General features: G+C 37.8%; 1 protein-coding gene across 2 annotated transcripts in view; it reads right to left on the bottom strand.

Annotated features, from left to right (window-relative positions):
* Positions 1–12,222: 12,222 nt before the first annotated feature.
* grid2 (glutamate receptor, ionotropic, delta 2) overlaps positions 12,223–22,460 on the bottom strand; it is a 669,082-nt gene continuing 658,844 nt past the window's right edge. The window contains exon 16 of one of the 2 annotated variants that reach the window (XM_088336089.1): positions 12,223–18,878. In XM_088336089.1, coding sequence (XP_088192215.1) covers positions 18,417–18,878 — 462 coding nt within the window. In that variant the 3' untranslated portion in view covers positions 12,223–18,416. The remainder of the gene's footprint in view (positions 18,879–22,460) is intronic. The other variant, XM_088336090.1, reaches the window with a different exon arrangement.

Below are 22,460 nucleotides of genomic sequence, written 5' to 3'. Positions count from 1 at the left end.
TGAAAAAAGTTATATTTTCACTTGATTATATAATGTGCTGTGTCTGTATGCGATAGAAACACACTCTGACTTTGGGACTCAAGCTGAAACAGATTAGTTTTGTTTCCATTCATTTTAATTTATTTGAATTATGTTTTTGAACCAAATTATTTGTCCAGTAAAGTGCACAGTTAGGGTCTTAACCTGAAAGACCAAGACCCCTGAAAAAAGGCTTAATGTATGGAAGAACAAAAAAAAAAGAAAAAATATGAGAGGAAGGCTTGAAAGCGCTTAAAAACATTTAAGTCCAGATTGCATGGTAATATAGGGATGAGGTACCAAAAAATGCTAGGATAAAACTTTGATAAACGTTTTATTTAGTGACTCTTTCCAGGGCTTGTACAGAAATTCTAGTAACTGCATAGCAACTGGCAACATCATCATCTTGAATAAACAAATGATCAGGTCAAGTCAAGTCACATTTATTTGTATAGCTCTTAATCACAAACTGTCTCAAAGGACAGCAGAGGTTACAATTACAACATCCTCTAATCTTAGCAAAGGTAAGTAAGAGAAACGAACTAAGCATTGCTAATAAAGGACTTTCATATTCTAATAGCAAATGATAACATCATCATGGAATCTATTGTAACTGCATAGAAAATACAAAATAAGACTCACTAGAAAAAAAGTGACTCACACTAATACAGGTCATAGAAACAACATAGCAACAAGTGCCTTTGTCATCGTACAAAACTACATAGTCACAACATGGAAACTACTTTGTAAATGTGGCTTAAGAGTGAGACTGGCTATGACAGGACCTTAGAAACTGCATAGCAACTGACATAATTATAAACGTCCCCAATATCATAATAAAGTATACAGTAATTGAGTAGCAACTACAAACCAAGGGTAGCTAACACATTACTCTAGAAACTAAGTACATGGTAATTGACAGCATCATTACCATCATAAAAGATAAGGCAACTGCACAGAAATTATAAACGGGGTGGCAAGACCAACTCAACTGGCAAATGGTGGACCATAGCAACAACATAGCAACTGACATCATTTTCAACCTCAACGACATAGAAACCGTATGACACTAGAAAAAAAGAATGACCAGTCAAAATAAGAGTGTATACTACAATCATGCGGAATGTAGCAACTGCCAGCATCATTCGCATCTTAAATGACTTAGCAACTGTCTAGTACTTTGAAATTAGAGTGACTAGATAGGTAGGGGTAAAAGGACCCTTGCAACTGCATGGAAACTGAGAACTTATTCTGACATAGACACTGCACAGAAACTAGAAAAAAGAGTGGCTACTATAATACTGTAGAACCAAGGGAGCAACGTCAGCATATTTCTCATTACCAATAACATAGCAACTGTATACTACTTTGAAATTAGAGTGGCTAGATGGACCTTAGCAAGAGCATAGAAAAGACGACTTCTTCTGACCTAGAAACTTCTCAGAAACTAGAAAACAGAATGACTAGTCAAACTAAGAGTCGCTATGTGCGGTCCCTCCTCAAGGTTTCTATATTTTCCTAATGTTGAGGTTTTTGAGTTTTTCCTTGCACTTATGTAGGTTTTAGATCAGAGAATAGTGTAATAATAGTCAGTGGTTTGCAATAATATGTGGTCTGTGCAGCCCTTTGAGACTCTTTGTGATTAAGGGCTATACAAATATACATGACTTGACTACAATATTGAAGAATCCAAATAGCAACTGTCAGTATCTTTCTCATCATAAATTACATAGCAACTGTACAGAACTTTGACACTAGAGCCACTAGATAAGTGGCTTAAAAGTACCCCAGTAATTTCATAGAAACTGACAACAAAATGACTAGTCAAAGTAAGAGTGGTAACTTAAATACTGTAGAACTGAAGTAGCAACTGTTATCATTCATTCTCTTCATAAAAGACATAGGGACTGGATCGAACTTTGAAATTAGCGCAATTACATATGTGGCTTAAAGAGACCCTGGCAACTGCATAGAAACAGACATTTTCGGACCAAAAAACTGCACAGAAACTAGAACAACAGAAGTCAGTCTTATTTTCATCATAAATGACATAGCAACGGTATAGGACCTAGAAATTAGACTGACTAAAGACGTGGCTAAAAAGGGTCCAAGCAACCGCACAGAAACTTGCAATTTCTTCCAACCTAATATTTGCACAGAAACTAGAAAAAAAGAATGACTCGTCAAATACGAATCACAAACACATAATCCTTCCTCATCACAAGGGACATAGTAACAGATAACATGATAAACACAAACAACTCAACGTAACTGCATAAAAACTGTCACATAATGTTCTATGACTTCAAGACTCCACTCAAAGCACATCCATAAGTTTGTCTCTGAGGTGAAGGATTTTATACATTTGACTATAAAAGATTTTATACTGTTGAATAACATTTATTGAGTGCAATGAAGATTTTCACTGAGAGGGCTTTAGGTCACGCTCTTCCAAACGCGGAATGTTTTGGCTGGGGAATTTTGATAACAGGACTCTGACGAAGGACGGCAGGCATTGTTTCGATAAACGCTCTGCTGTTTGGAGTTTTTCCAGACATCAAGGCGAGTGGGTGGACCCCACGTGGGGGCTTTCCTGGCACGCAAATGGGAGGAGCCGGCACACCAGCTTGCGGAAAAACGTGGGCTGAGAGTAGGAAGCAGACGATCGAGGGAGGAGGCCTGACGAGCGACACTAATTCGGCTAATTTGGCCATATTCGATGGAGTTTACTTAGTTAAATTGTTTAAGAAATTAAATATGCCCCCGTGTGAAAATGCCGGTCTATTGTCCATATTTCCATCAAGAAACGAGCGGGCATTGTTAGGTGAATGTAAGTGGTGTTTGGTTAATGGAGTCAGATAACTAATTTGAACAATTTGGTAAACGATAAATTTTAATATTTAATTCCTAACAGTGGCAAGGAAGTTAATGTACTGTAGGTGTCCGTTAGAAACATACTATGGGAATATCCTGTCAGCAATCGTTCATCCATATAATTTTTTTTTAAATTCATGCATTCATCACAAGGGACGTCGGTCTGGCGCCGAACGGTGGCCCTTCTCTACCCCTTGGAGCCCCCTCCCTTCATCCAATGGGGGCTCCTGAGGCTACGGACAGGTTGGATATTGTAGCTGGCCATTATTAAAGTGTCGTGGTCACAATGGAGACTCTATGTTCCATTGGTCATGCCTGTGGGGGGCGCCTCCTCTATAGGAGGGGATGAGAGAGGGGAGCGAGAGTGGGGGCCCGGTCGGGGGCCACTTCCATCATTCCAGTACCGGAGTGTGGAGTCTGCGTGCTGCCGGTCCCCATGCTCGTCTCCCAGGAGACCAAAACGCGACAGGCACGCGGCTGGAGTGAGGGTCCACGAGAGGGACCTCAACCCAGGCTTGTGGGTCATTTTGGTGCCGCTCATCAATGCAAAAACTGAAATATGAATAAAGTAAACTCCAAAAACAAGTAAATCTACTTTGGAGTTTTGAAGTACTGTATGTTTCGCCTTATAAACTGCACAAAACTGGCAAAAAAAGTATGAAAGTGCACCTTCAGAAAGTGATGTGTCGTTCACAAAACGGCTTCATGAGTCGGCTCTTTGAAGTAAACAAAGAGAGCAGGCTCTCTATTGATAAGGAGCCGACTCCCTTCTTAATGCACACTCCCTCTCTTTCAAGTCAAGTCAAGTCAAGTCATGTTTATTTGTATAGCCCTTAATCACAAATAGTCTCAATGGGCTGCACAGATCAAAGACTATTGCAGACTATTGTGACACCATCCTCTCATCTAAAACCTACATGAGGGCAAATAATACACATATTATCAACTTAAAATATGGATTATTCATATGCTATAGAGTAGAAGTGTGTTTTAAGCCTAGATTTAAACATTTCCACTGAGGTTGCAGATCGAATCTCAGGGGGAAGAGCAATCCACAGCATCGGGGCCCGAATGGAGAACGCCCTCGTACCTACGGATCTCTTCTTGGCTCTTGGGATCACTAGTAGACCAGCTTTTTCAGAACGAAGGCTGCGGACCGAAACATAGGGGAAAATTAAATCTGAAAGATATGAGGTAGCAAGTCCATGCATTAATTTGTATAATACCAACAGAACGTTAAAATCACATTTTAAGCTAACAGGGAGCCAATGCAGGTTAGCTAAAAATGGGGCAATGTGATCAAACTTTCTTGTCTTAATTAAAAGCATCGCTGCACCATTTTGTACCAGCTGAAGGCTCTTGATTTTGGACTTCGGGAGACCGGAGAGAAGTGCATTTTAGTAATCGAGACGGGAAGTGACAAACGTGTGAATTATAATCTCTGCATCTGACTGAGACATCATAGGACGAATTTTAACAATGTTGCGAAGATGAAAGAAAACTGTTCTAGTAATATTCTTCACGTGTGTCTTTTCAGAGTTAAGGCGCAAGAAATTGAGTGATATCCACTCTTTTATCTCAGTGAGGCAGGCCTCCAAATTTCCACAATTTGGTATGGCAGATTCCTCCAACGGAAGATATAGTTGAGTGTCATCTGCGTAGCAACGGAAACTGATATTATACTTGCGAATAATATCACCTAATGGAAGCATGTAAATGCTGAAAAGAAGGGGGCCAAGTACTGAACCCGGCGGAACACCACGGGTAACACTAAAGGGCTCAGATGTCATCTCACCATATTTAACAAAGTGTGTCCTATCTGAGAGGTAGTATTTGAACCATAAGTGGACGGTTCCTGAGAGACTAATCAATTTTTCCAGTCATTCTAGTAAGATATTGTGGTCCACAGTGTCAAAAGCAGCACTAAGGTCCAGCAGCAGCAAGAGTGATGATGCATCAGAGTCCATTGCCAGTAGAAGATCATTGGTTAGTTCAATCAGGCCTGTCTCAGTAGAGTGGATAGCCCTGAATCCTGATTGCATTGATTCCAAAAGATTGTTCTCGGATATAAAATCATTCGGCTGCTGTGCCACCACTTTTTCAAGTACTTTAAAAGAAACGGTAGGTTAAATCAGGTCTATAATCACATAAGCTTTCTGGATCAAGGTTGGGTCGTTTCAGTGTAGGTTCAAGAACAGCGGACTTAAAAGCCGCTGGAACTACACCTGAGGAGAGTGATGTTTATGATATGTAGATCTGAAGGTCCAAGGACCCCAAAAAGACCTCTAATCAGCAAACCCGGAAGCAGGTCTTTCTGTTCTCTCTTTCTATCTCTCTCTCTGGGTCCGTCTATCTCCATCATTCTCCCTCTCTTCTTTCTCTTCAAATATCCCTGTTTCTCTCTGTCTTTCTCTCTTTTATTCTCTTTCTTATTCTCTTTTGCTCTCTGCCCGAATATCCCCTTTCTCTCTTTCTTCCTGTCTGTCTTTCCCTCTTTGTTTTTCTCTTTCTCTTTTTCTCTCCGTCTCTCTCTCCCGATCTCTTTTTTCTCTTTGCCGTTCTGACTGTCTTTTTCTCTTTCTTTGTTTTTTATATTTGCTCTCCTTTTCTCTCTCTTCTTTTTTGTTTTTTTCTCTCTTGTTCTCTCGCTGTCTCTCTTTCTCTCTGTTTCTTTCGCTCCTTCTCTCTAATTCTCCATCTTTCCCTCTCTTCATGTCTCTTTCCAATTATTTGTCTCTCTTTTTTGCTCTCTCTTCCTATCTCTTTTTTTAATTTTTTTCCTTTCTGACTTGTCGTTCTCTTTTTCTTTCTCAGCTTTTTTAATTTGGTCCCAATTTTTCTCTCTTGTTGTTTGTCCCTCTTCTTTTCTCTCACTATTTTCTATTCCTCCTGATCTCTCATTCTGTATCTGTATCAAAGGTGCTTGTGACTGGTCAATATGAGTGGGATCGTCTCTGTGTTGTTTGCTTATTATAAATAATCCTAAAGTAATTATAGTAACATAATACAATTTCAGAAGTAATACATTTGGCGCAAAAGGATTCATAATTATTGGTAATATAATTAAAAAATCTAAAAAACCCGTTTAGAGTAGAAAGAGCTGACTCTTCCCAGGGAGCTGAACAGAAAGAGCGAGTTCTCGAAGAAAAAAAACCTTCATTACCATCACTACCTTATAACCTAGTGCCCCTTCTAAACCACAGAATATGGTGAATAGGTCTAAAATTCAGTAAAGTTTTACAGGTGTGTTGCCAAATGGGGATTTACGGTATATTTCTGTATTTGAGCAATGACTGATCAATGACTCTCATAGCTGGCCTATTTCACTATTCAAACCTGGGTCGTGGGAGTAAGGGCGGCGACACTTAACTAGTTGACCACCAGAGGTACAAAGAAAAAAATGCAAAAAGCAAATAGAGTTTATCTCATTATCACACCATTCATTACTCATAGTGCCAGAAACACTGATTTGCATTGTGCATTCTGAGAGGCTAAACAGTCTTCCACTACTTCATCTGTGCGTCAAAAACAGGGTTGGGTAGGGTTACTTTAACTGGATTACTTTCAATTACTTTTGGATTAATCCAATACAAAATGTGCTAATTAAAGACAAAAGAAACTAAATATGAATAAAATTATGACTCACAACATGTGGTAAGCTTTCTCTCCTGGCTTTGATCTCTTGGATCGCTGGCAAAACTAACATAAAATGCGACAGAAACAAAAAGAAAATAAATCCAAACAGCTTGCCAACATCATTTTTGCCGTTCCATGTATTCCGTTACTCCCCAAGCCTGCACTAAATTTAGTCATTTTATTCATATTTAGTTTCTTTTGTCTTTTATTAGCATATTTGGTATTGGAGTAATCCAAAAGTAATTGAAAGTAATCCAGGTAAAGTAACCCTACCCAACCCTGGTCCAAAACGTTGCAAAAGACAGAAATAGAAAGCAAAATACTATACAAGCTCTTTTGAATATTAAACTGAGAGGTTTGGGCTAAACAAATCCCATAACTCATATTTTAAAAGCATGCTACATTCAATAATAACAAAAATGTAATTCTGTTATTTGCTGCAAATCCAAGTGAAGGTAATTCACAGAGAAGATCTGTTTTTTTGTCATTGTTCAATCCACGTGTAAATATTAATTCTTGCTTTTTGATCGCTTTGAGGTAGCGTTCTCTAACCGTTCATAGGTTGCAAGGATGTCTTTCACCTAGGCAACTTTGATGATTGAAAATTCTAAACTTCCTGGTTTATTTCCCTACCTACTCTTCTGTAAATACATTTAAAATGTTAGTTTTGTCTCTAATTTTATGGAATCCATTCATCCAGTCAAAAATAAACGTTACAAATACTCGCATTATAAATTAAATTTAATTGAAAAAGAGAAAAATGAAATTCTAAATCGAGATCCATGTGTTGTAAAAACAGGCACACCACAATGTACATCGGAGTAGCAGGAAAAAGAATAGCCTTTTTTAGGATTTTGTACACTTGCCTTTGCTGACCTCTAGTGGATATTTCTCACCAGTGTCGAACGTGATCAGTAGATGACGTAGAAATGAAAGAAATGACGTTTATTCCTCACTTTTCTTTATTGGAATTTTGTTTTGTTTGTTGTACAGCACTGTTTACGCAATATTGTTGTAATGTTTTCATATGGTAATGCTTAAAAAAATATTAAAAAGTAAATCAACACATAAAAACAACATAAATGCCATTTGATTGAAAAGTAGTTTTAACAACAATTATAACAGGGTTTGATGAGGCTGGTCATCTTTTGTCCTGTATCCCTTTTCTTCGGTTTTGGGATTTTAAATGCATAAAAAAAACACATATGAGTATTTTTTTGCATCGCTGCTCTATGACTTAGTCATAAATGTCTATTTTAACAAAATAAAGTAAAAGAAAAATCACTTCACTAAAAAATGCTCTAATTGAAATGGTCAGGGTCAGTTTTGACACACTATAAAAACAAGATTATAAAACACTAGCCACAACCAAAATTGAAACAATAAATAACTATAGTGCATCAACTGATACGAATATCTTGGTAAAAAAACCAACAACAAAAACACTAAAAGTGTTATTTGACACTTACAGTACTTGTAAAAACCTTTGCTCTAATTTTCTTAATTTATTTGTTTTGGACCGATTAATCGATCTTGGTCCTTCTTGGCTGTTGTTTGTCTGGTCTTGCAAATTGATATTTTGTGTTTTGACTTGACTTATTGTGTGGTTAATTTTATATTTTTATTCCAATTTAATTGCTAAACCAATGGCTTTGAGCTTGGTTCTTGAAAAATTTATCCATGAGTCTAACCAACCTTTAATAGTTAATGTATAGAAAGTCAAGTCATGTTAATTTCTATGGCTCTTAATCACAAGAGGTCTCAAAAGGGCTTTACAGACAAAACACAGACATCGACATGAAATATAGGTAATAACAGAATGTTCGATTGACAGTTCCCTGAGGTCAACATCATAACACAAACATGCTGCTCGTGTACAGAGACGACACACTAAAGTGGGCTGCTCAGCTCGCTTTCATGACCGTGGCTCTTCGTGTCACCAACTTCATGTCAGTGGCCACAGTTGAATACAGATGCTCCCTTACCTACGGCCATTCGACTTTGGATTGTGTGCACCTTTTTCCCGAGTAGAGAACAGTGCTGTAGTGCCTCTTTCCACCACTACCGGCGTGTGGCGCTGGGAGAGGTCACGCAGCATCCACCCCGAAGAAGAAATCCGCTTCCTTTCCCTAGTTTGTGTGTAAACATTCTATACAGTATCTCCAGCGCGCTAAGAACTTTGACATTTTTACTGTTCTCGTGCATTCATTCAATATGGTTGGTTCTTCATTATATATTTTCATCCATTTTACTTGCTGGCAGAAAAATATATTTTACTTGTTACTATAGGTTCTGTTTGTCTGTCTGATCTTAATTACAGTGGAACCTCGGTTCTCGACCATAATCCGTTCCAGAACCCTGTTCGAAAACCGTTTTGTTCGATCACGAAATCATTTTTCCCATTAAAAATAATGTAAAACGTTTTAATCCGTTCCAACACCCTGAATGTTTAACGTAAACATAAAGCTAACCCAGGCTAATCGTAGGTTCACGTTATCGTAATCTTCCGTACGAAAGATTCCCCTAACATGAACGTGGAAAAATATAAAAAAATAAGGTCGTTTGAAAGTCATTTAGCACCCGGGTCTCCACAACAAGTGGTGAACGGTTCATTGGAAAGGGGGCTCCGTTCCAACACCCTCAATGTTGGGCTCCGTTCAAACACCCTGAATGTTTAACGTAAACATAAATCTAACCCAGGCTAATCGTACGTTTGCGTTATCGTAATCTTATGAATAGGATTTCTTACCTTTGTGGTGGTTAGCAGAAGGCGCTCGCACACCTCCTTCATATTTGGCTATTATTTCTTTTTTAAATGCAATAGCAACTTTGCTGCTTGCACTGACTTTCTTCGGAGGCATAGTAAGGGGCTAAAACACCCGTACGCCGCTCAGCATCGCACCCTAGCATACGCACTCACGCATTACCGGTGTTCGAACTCCGATTTTTTGACGGAACAGTGAAGCAAGAATTTCTCGAAATTTTTGGTCAGACACCGATTTGTTCGAACTGAGAGGCGTTCGAAAACCGAGGTTCCACTGTACTTTATTAATGCCAATTTCTGTGTTTGTGTGTGTGTTACTTATAGGCTCCGAAACGGTTGAACCGATTTTTGGGAAATTTTACACAATTGTACTTTATTCCTCAGCAAGTGTCTTTAGCAAGGTTTTGTGTCAAGGCACCCCCATTAGCTCCCAACAAAATTAATAAACGTCTGCTTTCGTCTGGTCTGCTTGCGTCGGGTCTCTTACCCCATCTGGTAGTTGAATTGGCTACTGCTGCACCCAACCGCTGACTGCTGAATCTAATCATTAATCGGCTCTCATTAATTAATGCCACGCCATTTTGCTTATGGCTGACATAATTGACGTTAGTTTTAGGATATTTTACAACTTAGAGACAAAAGCCAAAATAAATTTGTATTTTCAATGTTATATGGTTATAGCTAAATTATACATTCACAGGGAGAAAAAAAAAATCTGTCATCGCATTTAAATGTGGAGTAAAGCAGTACACTTTGTCCATACATCTCTCCCCAACCAGAAAGCCATTAAAACTAATACATTTTGGTATTTTTATGTAACTTATTTCCACCACTGGCATGTTTGTTTATATTTTCTTGATATTTGGATTGTTTGTATAGTTTGCTTATAATGCTAATGCAAAAATTCAACTGAATATTTGTATAGAAGTGCAACTACATTTTGTTCAATATATATATATATATATATATATATATATATATATATATATATATATATATATATATATATATATATATATATATATATATATATATAGTTGTATGCAAAAGTTGGGCACCCCTGATCATTTTCAAGATTTTAATTTATAAATCATTGCCTGTTAGGATCAGCAATTTCAGTTAAATATATCAAAAAGCAGACAAACACAGTGATATCCGAGAATTTAAATGAAGTTTATAGGATTAACAGAAAATGTGCAATAATTGAAAAAAAAAAAAGAAGTAGGCAGGTGCATAAATTTGGGCTCCCCAACAGAAGAATTACATCAATATTTAGTAGATCCCCTTTAGCAGAACTAACAGCCTGTAAACGCTTCCCATAGCTTCCAATGAGGCTCTGGATTCTGGTTGAGGATATTTTTGACCATTCTTCTTTACAAAACATTTCCATGGACAGCCCACTTTAAATAACACAACAGATTTTCAATACTATTCAGGTCTGGGGACTGAGATGGCCATTCCAGAACATTGTACTTGATCCTCTGCACGAATGCCTTAGTAGAATTTGGGCAGTGTTTGGGGTCGTGGGCTTGTTGAAGTATCCAGCCCCGGAGCAACTTCAGCTTTTTCACCGATTCTAGAACATTGTTCGCAAGAATCTGCTGATACTGACTGGAATCTATGCGACCTTCAACTTTAAAAAGATTGCCAGTACCTTCACTGGCCACACACCCCCACAGCATGATGGAACCACCACCAAATTTTACTGTGATTAGCAAGTGTTCGTCTTGGAATGGTGTGTTCTTCTTCTGCCATGCATACCGCCCCTTGTTATGTCAAAACAACTCAATTGTAGTTTCATCAGTCCACAGCACCTTATTCCAAAATGAAGCTTGCTTGTCCTATCATCAAGGGACTCCGTTTGTGGCATGTGTGCAGAAAAGGCTTCTGTCACATTTTTTTACCATACAGCATCTTCTTTTGCAAAGTGCGCTGAATAGTTGAACGATGCGCAGTGACACGATCTGCAGCAAGATCATGTTGTAAGTCTTTGGAGCTGGTCTCTGGGTGGAGTTTGACTGTTGTCACCATCAGTCGCCTCTGCTTATCCGAGATTTTTCTTGGCCTGCCACTCCGGGCCTTAACTAGAACTGTGCCTGTGGGTTTCCATTTCCGCACTATGTCCCCCACAGTGGAAATTGAGAGCTAAAATCTCTGAGCTAGCTTTTTGTATCCTTCCCCTAAACCACAATGTTGAAAAATCTTTGTTTTCAGCTCATTTGAGAGTTGTTCTGAGGCTCCCATGTTGCTACTCTTCAGAGAAGATGCAAAGAGGAGAACATCTTGCAACTGGCGGCCTTAAATACCCTTTCTCATGATTGGCTTCACTGTGTATGTAGGTCAAGGTCACTGAGCTTACCAAACAAATTTTGTGTTCCAATAATTAGTGCTAAAGGTATTCAAATCAATAAAACAACAAGGGTGCCCAAATTTATGCACCTGCCTACTTTTGTTTAAGTAATTATTGCACACTCTCTGTAAATCTTATGAACTTCATTTCACTTTTCAGATATCACTGTGTTTGTCTGCTACATGATATATTTAACTGAAATTGCTGATCCGAACAACCAATGATTTATAAAGGAAAATCTTGAAAATGATCAGGGGGGCCCAAACTTTTGCATACGACTGTATCAAGTCGAACACATTCACAACGCTTTCTTGGAGATTAATACAGAGGAGGGGGTTCCCAGCTCGTTCTCTCAACCCAACTGATGTGTTGCAAAATCTCGTTGGGAGTCATTAGGTGACCAAACCCCCCAAATCCGAACCTTCATGCCGAGCGCCAATCAGGGAGGCAATGGGTACCAATGTTGTAAGTCTTAGGTATGACCCGGTTGAGGCTCGAACCGGCAACCTCCCAGTCTCTGAGCCGGTTTTGTTCAATTAAGCATGGAAAAACAAGACAAAACAAAAACCATGAAGCTTCCCACTGTAGAAAACCTGTTTATTAGACAAATTATACACAGAAAGCTTTGCCACCTGTAACAGAGGCCCCGGTTTGTTCCATTTTTGAATAATATGTAACACATACAACAAAATAGTCCTATTTTAAATACTGTACATCATATTTTCCCTTTTTTGTTGTAGTTATGTTTTGGAAAATAATCAAGTTGAATCTGTATTTTCTTGTGAAATTAAAAACAAAAAATGTCCCTTGAGCAAGTTTGTGCATGCTTCATTTCATTGGTAACTTGCCAGTTTTTAGCTCGCAAGAAAAAATAAAACACCTATAGAACTGTGAATGTTGTTTGCAAGAGCTAGAATTTATGTGTTTATGCTGATCAGAGTTTTCCAAACTAACTTTTGAGACCGAAACCGGTCTTAGGCAAACATTTTTTGTCATCAAATTGCTGACAATCGATCACTCGGAACCACAGGTTTGAGAAAATCCCAACAGAGGATTTTCTCTTGGGGGTAGGATTGGAAACAGTTTGGATAACTCTGTAGAGTGGAGGAAAAAAAAACGACCCGACACATATCCCCATCGTGATAGATTTTTTGTCTAACAAAAATAGCATTGCCGTGTAAAATAGATTCTTCTTTGTTTATAACATCTTTAATTACTACTAAATAAAACCTTTATAAATGTATGTATCCTATTTTTACCATTCGGTTGTCATACTTCAGCCTAACAGATAAGTCAAAAGAATAGCTAAGAATGCTCGCTTCTAAACATTGTGGCTTAGCCAATATTTGCTATGCACAAAGTTTTTAGATCTTAAACTGGAAAAATTGCGCTAAACAACAACAATATTATCAATTAAGTGCCGTAGAAACTGGTTGTCTTCCCGTTGAAGAAAGCAGACCTCACAAAATGCTTTTAATGTACTGCAAAAAACAAATGTACCTTAAAAGTGTTGTTGGAATAGATTGGCACTTTAAACAAGTCTCAAAGAGTACACTTAACATAGTAGGAAAAACAATATCTCTAAGTCATCCGCTTTTCTGTGTTTTGCACTACACTGCGACTATTGGGGGCTTAAAGGTATTCCCAAACAGAATTTTTTTTAACCAGGCACAGAATTTGTAGTGTTCCTCCCCGCAATAATGCTAAAAAGTTGAAAAGTTATGCCACGTGCCAGAGGGACTGTTTCCTTTAGAGCTGTGACATCATTGAAGGATCACGACCCATTGAAAACAGTGAATCCCGTTAACACAACATGTGAGGCAGCTCCAAAACAGACAGTAATTGCAGCGCATAAGGATGGTTTCTGCTTGGAGGAAATTTAACTTTACTTACCGAGTCACTGGGGGACTTTTGACTGTTTTGTTTGAGTTATTTGACCCCCAAAACCATGGGGTTCCTGGTTAGTCTGGCTTCTCACTTTTGTTTGTTTCGTGTTTTTTGGTAGTCAGGCCTTGCGCTTTGCCACCAAGGCTGCGGCTGCTTTGAATTTGATCGGTTTGACTTTCAGTTTTTTTTTTCAGTTAGCCCCTTTTTGCTCGCTACCTCCACCTGCAACACACCACCTTCTCCAGACAAAAACTACAAAAGTTTTGCTAAAAACACTTGGAACCTCTTTGACTAATTAACACCTAAAACAGGTGTCTTAAACTCGCAGCCCAGGGGCCAATTGCCGCCCCCTAGGATGATCGTTTGAGGCCTTAGCCATATATGAAAGTTAAACGGACAGTGTGCATTATTTACCAACTAGATGTTGCTCTATTATGTTGTGCCACCGAAACAGGGAACTAAAAGCACAAGGGAAGAAGACAAAATACGGAGAGTCAAAGTGACCAAAATTACTTTTGAAAAGAAGAGAAATGATAAAATAAAAAGAAAAGAAAAATGAATTAAAAAAATAAAAGAAAAAAGGACAAAGACAACAAAAAAGAATCAATAAAAGAAATCACAGAAAAAGTACAACTTAATAGAAAATTAATAAATAAATTCCTTTATTTAATTCATCTCCTTTTTCTTTCTTTTGCTCCATTTTTCTTTTTTTCTTTCTTTCCCCCGATCTGTCTTTTCATTCATTTTTCCTTTTTTTGCCTCTTTTTCTTATCTCTACTTCTCTATTTTTAATTCCTATAAAAAAAATCTTTCTGTTTGTCTTCCTCTGTGAAAGGGTGAAGTAAAGGGTGTTTTTTGTTCACTTTCCGCCTCCGTAGTTTGTAGTCTTTCTTGAATTATTTTTGGCTGCACTACGCACTATAGCGACATCGAGGGGACAAATATAAAACACTGTCTCTTTAAGAACAGCGGAATGTTATCAGTGCTGTTTTGTGGAAAAGCATATTTGGCACAACCTAACACGGCCCTCAGCTCAAATTATTTTAAGACCCCTGACCTAACACAATATGGCGACTGGCTTGCTAGGGTGCTGGTGTTCCTCCACTGACATCACAGCTCAGGATTTCAAAGACAAGACATGCTGTCTTCAAAATGCCTTATCTTGGAAAATAATCAGAATATATCGTTGGAATACATAAAGATATTATGCAAAAATCATGTACTGTTTCTTCACATTTTACATATTTAAGAAGTTGGGAATACCTTTGATGCAAACTTAGTTGGTGTTTAAGGCCTGTTCTGAAAATACTCTCGCAGTTGGCTTCTCCTCCTTCTCAACCTCGATGCTGATGAGAACGGAGCAAAAGATCCAAATAATTGTGAAGACTTAAGACAGCAGAGCCCAGGAAAATGCAAACAGAAGATTTGACACATGAAGCAAAAAACTGCAGCACTCATTTAAGCAGTTCAAACAATTAGACAGCTTTTGACAATGTTATTTGTTTTGTATTTCCTGACCAAAACACATTCCACATGTTGAAATTCTTTTTTTTTCCGAAAAAAAAATCCCATAAAAACATTTAGTAATTACTAAAATCCTCTTTTTTTATAGTGTTTTTTTTGTGTGTGTACAGTGGTACCGCTTCATACGAGCACCTCTACACACGAGAATTTCAAAATCATTTTTTTCACAAAGGAAAATCGAATTCACTAGCAGTCCCAGAGGCTACCACTAGAGATTGCTCTGTAACGCTCACCGCCATCAGCTCGGTTGAGTTATCGCATGTGCCTAATGCCGTCAGACACCTGATTCTGGTAGGATCTCATTTTTGTAACTTTTTTTCAGTTATTCGAGAAAAAAAGGAGAATGATGATAATTTAAAAGTAGCAATAAATAATGGAAAAATAACAGGATACACAAAGATAATACGTTCGAGTGACCAAGACAAGAGTACAATTGGGAAGCATTGACAGAAGAATTTACTTAGCAGTATGCTGTAATAATTTCTAAAGGGAGTCATATTCCTGTTGCAAGAAAAAAAGTGAAGAGTAGGACAAACCAGAGAAGCTGGCGTCTTGGAGTGGTGCTAGCTAAGTGGGAAAAATGGCGGCTTAAGTTAAATATAAAAAAAAAACATCCATAAAAGATGACAACTGTTCATCTGACAGCTCCCATTAGTTGCTTTAAGCATTCCCCTGAAAATTGAAAGGTTAGACAAAGACAGATCGCCTTGGATGAGTTTTTTTTCTTCTTTTTTTTTCTTTTTTTTTTTTTAAGAAAACCAGTATAAGGTGATGGCATTGCAAGTCCAGATAAAAGGCAAAAGAAAGTGAAAGAAAACTGAAACAGGCAAAAAAAACTGCTGTAAAAGAATTTTTTTTTTACATTCCTTTTAAAGTTACAGTAACTTTCATTTCAAGTATACAATGCGTCACTCCGACTGCACCCCCACACCACTCCTGCACATTTATTACAGCAAATTATAATTAAATCCCATTCTATTTCATTATTCTCAGAGTTTCTTATTTTCCTCGCGTTGAGGTTTTGAGTTTTTCCTTGACCGCATGTTGGTTTAAGATCAGGGGATGATATAATCGTTTCCTGTGCAGTCTTTTGAGACATTGTGTGATTAAGGGCTATATAAATAAATGTGACTTGACTTCTTGACTTATTACTAACATTTCTAAGGAGTAATTACTATTTGTTTGCTTTTAAGTGATCAGGAAGATGTGTTTTATAGCAATTTAGGGTTCATTTGGATCCTTTCAGAAGGGTTGGGCACGGGCCAATTAATGTTTGATTATTTCGTCTCAAGGAAATTGTGCTCGTTTCATGAGCAATTAAACAAATGAAGCTCGTATGTAGAGGTACCACTGTCATTTTTTCCTCTGTATGACCTTCGAGAATGGTCTGATTAAAAGGTTTCACCATGACTTAAAAGCAGATAATACAGTAAAAAATAATTTAAAAAAAAGGTCAGCTCCACATACAATCACTTATGGGTCTGTGGGCACTGTTGCAGTGCAGCGTGTTGCACAAAGCTACTCTGATGTGCATCAAGGAATGGACAAGTTCGTTTTCAGAAACGATGCACCGAAACGATGAGCGCAGTTTTTGTACAGCGTCATTATGCCGGGGGTTAAAGTTCACCCTTGTCCACTTTCTGATCCAGAGAAATAATCGTCCGTTTTAAAAGTGAGAGGGAGAACCTTGAGAATGGACTTAAGGGTAAAGCCCAACAAGTGTTCCTGTAGTTCTCCTCAAGATTGATGGTACAAGTTTGTTGTTTTTGCCATCGAGATCTAAATGGAGTGTTTGGAGAGCAACACGTGAGTTTGTAAGGGCCATTTTGGACAGGCAGTCCTTCTATTAAGGAACATAACAGATCACACACACCCTCAAAGAATCCCCTTGAACAAACACGAGAACACTAAAATAGCAAAAAAAATATATATAATTTTTGGACCCTGTCCCATTTACGCCCCCCAAGAAGAACCGCACCTTCTCCCGCCCCCCTCGTACAAAATGGAATCTTCCAAGCAGACAACAAAAACTGAAAAGTTACTATATACATAAGAAGTCTACGCTCTAAACCAGGGGTAGGCAAACTTTTTGTGTCGTGGGCCGCATTGGGTTAAACAATTTTTCTCATTTTTGAAATCATATACATGCATGAAATTCTTCAAATTAAAGGAAAATAATGTATTTGATACATGTTTTAAGAATTAAATTTTACTTGAATTTTGTGGTATTACTGTAGTCGCGTTTTAGTAGTGTTTCTGTAGTAGTATTTATGTTTTATATTATTTCTGTATTTTTCTAGTATTTCTTTCGGAGTATTTTGTAGTATTTCTGTTGTAGTCTTTCTGTATGACTGTAGTAGTATTTTTTAATGTTTTCATAGTACTGTTTTTAAGTATTTATGTAGTAATTTGTCGTATCACTGTAGCTGTATTTTGTAGCATTTACATAGTAGTATTTTATAGTATTTCCGTAGCTGAACTTCTGCAGTATTTTGTAGTATTTCAATAGTCCTATTTTTAAGTATTTTTGTCGTAATTTGTAGGACTACTATAGTTGTATAATGCAGTATTTGCATTACAGTGCTTTGTAAAATTTCTGTAGCATTATTTCTGCAGTGTTTTTCTAGTATTTCTGTAGTAATATCTCTTTAGTATTTCTGCAGTAGTATTTTTGTATTATAGAATTACTCTAGTAGTATTTTTCTAGCATTTATGTAGCATTTTTTGATTTCAGAATAAAAGCAAAATAATATATTAGGTTCTCATTTTTAGCACCAAATCTGATATTTCGTTTTCTAGTATTTTAATAATATTATTGTACTCTGTTCTGTAGTAGTATTTTTGGAGGAAACACACAAAGGGACAATGGGGACAAAGCTGGCACCCAAATAAAACCTATTTTTTTCTTAGTAGTAGTTTATGTATATTAGGGTGGTCCTTAATTCGAACTTTAGATTTTTCAGACATATTTAAAATGTGCCTTGAAGCCTTTTTTTGTACAAAAGTCTAATAGAGTTTTCCTTATCAAAGGGAAATTTTCCAAAATTAATATTTTGACAAGTGAAGGACTGAATATGGTTTGAAACCATAAAAAACAAACTTTGTAAACTTTTACATAGATTAGACATATTGAAGAGGTGCCCCAAGGCTAATTTAGCCCGGTAATATAAGCAATCAGAGCTTTTCTCATGGTTACAATTTTCATTTTGCGGGCAGGAATGAAAAGCCTGACCACAGTGCAGTTTAGTTTGCCCACCCCTGCTCTACACAAAGACTCTTTACCTTTGCTTCGTTTTCTTTACAACTAGGGTCGTACCCGACCACGCCCCTTTCATACCTTCTTACCAAACCACGAGCGAGAGCTTAGATGGATGTGCCCCTGTCGGGGTCATTACCATATCCAAAGTTAGGCCCTGGGCCTGTGGGCTGGTAGGGGATGGAGGACATTGTTTTAATGGGACTCCGGAAAAAGCCCCCGTTGGGGGCCCTCTGCCGAAATGGCCCCATCACGCCAGTCCGGTGGTCCTGAAGCATGCCGCCGGCCCCGGCGCCGCTAAAGCCAGCAGAGAACCCTGCGGCGGCCTTGGCTGACAGGCTGCGGCTGAGGGTCTGGATCTGTTCCGGGATGAATGTGGTGGTGGTAATATGTGTGTTGCGAAAATCGCTTATCTGCTCCAGGGCCTGCCGGGCGGCGGGTAGCGCATCCATGTCCAGGGGGGTCAGATCAACGGAGGAGGTGGAGAATTGCTTGTGGGGGCTTTCGTCTTCTGTGCACAGGCTGTTAACCCGGCGGTGTAGGTGCTCCAGGTCGATCTCCTTATCGTCCTGCAGGCGAAGAGTCAGGGAAGGGGCGAGGAGGATGGACAACAAAAGGCCGTGACAGTTGAAAAACAACAAGAGGAAGGATGATTAAAATGAAAAGTTCAGGAAGCAGAGATTGATGAAAAGTACAGAGACAGTTGTGAGAAGACGTGAACAAAAAGTGGTTGATGGTAGGGGTCAAGGAAAGACACAAGGGAAGATGAGTTGCACACGTTAAGCATTTGCCAGGTCAAAATGGATCGCAATCACCGTAAAAGGAAGATGTGAGACCAAAGGTACAAAAATGTGATTGTTGGACAGAGGGTGAAAGTCATGGACATAACATGATGAGGAGGGGCAGGGGGTAGATGGAGGGAGGGATAGCCGTGGTCAGGATACAGAGAGAGTGAAGAACACACATACACTTCTACAAAGTCTCTAAGGGAGTGCAGAACCTGGAAAATGTTGTGAAAACACACCGCCGCTGTGCCATGTACTTTGCCATGTTAGCGTCAACACCAACTACAAACAGGTACACTTGCATCCTTGAACTTATCCAACAGAAACAAAACCTTAATGTTTCCCTTAGCAGCAAGGGAATTCACATTGAGACCAACGTCTCATTTTCATGGAATTCCTTTCATTTGGATTAATTTCATCCTCTTCTTTGCCATATCTACTTATTACTTTGTATGACATACAGTGGGACCTCCAAAGTCAAACTTTCGAAAAAGATTGTGATTAAAAAAAACAACTGACTGAATCGATATACAGATGCCCCCCTACTTACGAACTTTCGAGTTACGAAAAATGATAGATACGAACATTTCCGGATATTGCTGTAAATTAGATTTTGTATTGTGCACCTTTTTTAGAGTAAGGGACAATACTGTAGTGCTTCTTTCCGCCGCTACCAACGTGTGGCGCTGTGAGAAGTCACGTAGCATCCATCCCAAAGAAGAAATCCGGCTTCCTCTTCCTCATTTGTGTGTAAACATATTATATTGTATCTCCAGTGGGATAAGAACGTTGACATTTTTATTGTTTAATATCTCGTGCATCCATTCAATATGGTTGGTATATAGGGTGAAGAAGAGGCAAGGCGTTTCTTTTGAATGCAAGTGGAATAAGAAAGCTTGACCTGGTTGAGAAAATGGTTGGATTGCTTTTTTCCAGGCACTTTCTACCACGGAGTGGGCTGTAGCCGAACTTTTGAAGCCCATCTTCCACAAATAAGTTAAACTTCTTTTTATTGATCTTTAGAGAGCAGACTATTTTATGAAATGTTTATTTTTTAGTACATTACGGGTTACTTATACAAGCCTTAAACATACTTATATAAACCTTAAACATACAAAATATAGCACTGAAGCAACTTACGAAACAATTCAACTTACGAACAATTGTCCGGAACGTAACTTTTTCGCAAGTAGAGCAGCGTCTGTATAGTGTTTCCTTTCCATAACGCGGTTTACTTTTTAGGGTTTTGCTACTTCTCAGATTTGCATTGTGCATTGTGTTCTACATTCTGTTTGGCTAAGGTTTGACTTTGCAACCCAAAATGTTAATTCCCAATAAACCGTGCATTTAATTGTCACAGATTTCACCTAACACAGGTTATTTTGTTGACCATAACCCTCATGATTAGCGAGTGGTTTTATATATATATATATATGTATATATATTTTATATATATATATGCCCATCTCCTCTAAATTCTATATGCTTCTGTGGTGTAAGCCGCTTTCTTCCCAAGTTTTTTTAACCAGCTGAAATAAAGATGCAGTAATTCTGAGGATTTTTCTGCAACCACTGATAGGCGTTCTAATTAGAATTAAAAATAAGAGACTAAACATCAAGTAAAAGTCCATGCTTCTAACTATGCTTCCTATTAATAGCTGAAATAATTCCCAAATGGTATTTTCAAATCTTCGCTCCCTCTTTGTGGAACCCACAAACCCAAATACATTCGTCTGATGCCAGTTTTAAATGTGTGATTACACTACAGTATTGTCTCTAGGATCTCTTCTATTTTAAAGTTTGTTTCCGTTTTCAAAGGTACTGTTTGGAAAAAAATATGCCCAGGTACCTTTTACAATAATGGTTCAAAAGGGTTGTGTACATGCAGGTAAAATCTAATTTTTCAACATAGATATCTTGGAAACAAAGGATAGCACTTGCATAAAAAGCCCCGTACAGATAGCAAAATCATTTCAACCAAGGCAAATGAAGCTAGATTTTGATATATTGAGTTAGGTCAATAAACAATTAAAACAAATTAATAAAAATGAAAGGGGAGTAAAATCCCAAAGTTTTAATACTCAATAGGATATTTTATGGGCCACATATGGTTTTGATTTGTTATGTTTTTGGAGAAGTCGCATGCACAGATAGATAGTAGGGAGTGGTAAAGCCTCCTTCACTCCTCTTTGAAAAAAGTGTCCTTTTTGATCGATCATGTTTTTGCAAATTTTATAAAGCCATCCATTAATACATACACACCTACACTTACCTACCTACCTAACCACCTGCCTACCTTCATACATAATTTTTTTCCGGATTACGATATACTTATTCTTTCTCTCCAGCATGTTGTAACAAACATTACATAAAAAATGTTGTCACCTATCCCAAAAAGAAAAAAGAATGACAGGTTGAATACAAAAAGACCTGTCCTCAATTAGGTTTGGACACTTATTGTCATATTTGCTTCTTAAATTTTTATGGAGTGAATAAGGGTTTTAAATTCTTGAGTATGTGTTGGATGTGTCCTGAAACGAATCAATACATATTTTGTATCTCTCTCCATAGTACTTTCATACATACTATTCATGTCTGTATGATTCAACATAACTGCACTTCATCACAGTGATATTACGATAGTGTGATATTAAAAAGGTCAAAATGGATTGTCGTCATGCCATGATAAAAGCAGCAAATCTGTTAAAAGGGCATGTTTGTATTCCTTTTGTGACCAAGCACCGTTCTGCAGGTAGTTGAGTGCCGTTCAATATCTGTCCCCCTAACATTTTCTTTTGCTAATTTTAGTTGACTTCAGCTTTTTGAAGTATACTGACTATAAACTTATCATTTGTTATTTTAGGATGAGCGTTTGGTTCCAAAACACAATATTAATTCAAATGCATTTTTGTTTTCACAATTTGCATAGTGTTTTAATCCTTTGATACCTAGATAATCCATCCAAAATACTGTGATAATTATCACAGCTTGAGGGACTATCATGATATTTATCGTACCACACTTAAATAATGCTACATCCATCCTTAAATTGTGTTTGAAGATTGAATCCGAAACATTTTTTTGGCCATCTTTACTTTCAGTTAGTTTGCCTGCTGCTGTCAACAAACCGAAATCCTCTTTAGAGCATTAAAATACTGATGAGGCAAAAGCGAAGATGCAAAAAGGATGGTTGTTTTGACATGTATCGTATCTTAGAACACTATGCTAATGTTGAATGGAAAAACATGCAGTTATTACAGTGTTTGTATTGTTGTTTATTTCTTGATATTGGACGATTGGACGAAAGGTGTATTTAATATAAAACCTATCTGCAGGATTTCAATTCATTTTACTTAAAACATTTTA

The sequence above is a fragment of the Urocampus carinirostris genome, chromosome 5, assembly GCF_059441175.1.
Source record: "Urocampus carinirostris isolate Australia breed hairy pipefish chromosome 5, RoL_Ucar_1.0, whole genome shotgun sequence".
Lineage (NCBI taxonomy): Eukaryota > Metazoa > Chordata > Actinopteri > Syngnathiformes > Syngnathidae > Urocampus > Urocampus carinirostris.
This window is presented reverse-complemented; position numbering and strand designations above follow the sequence as displayed.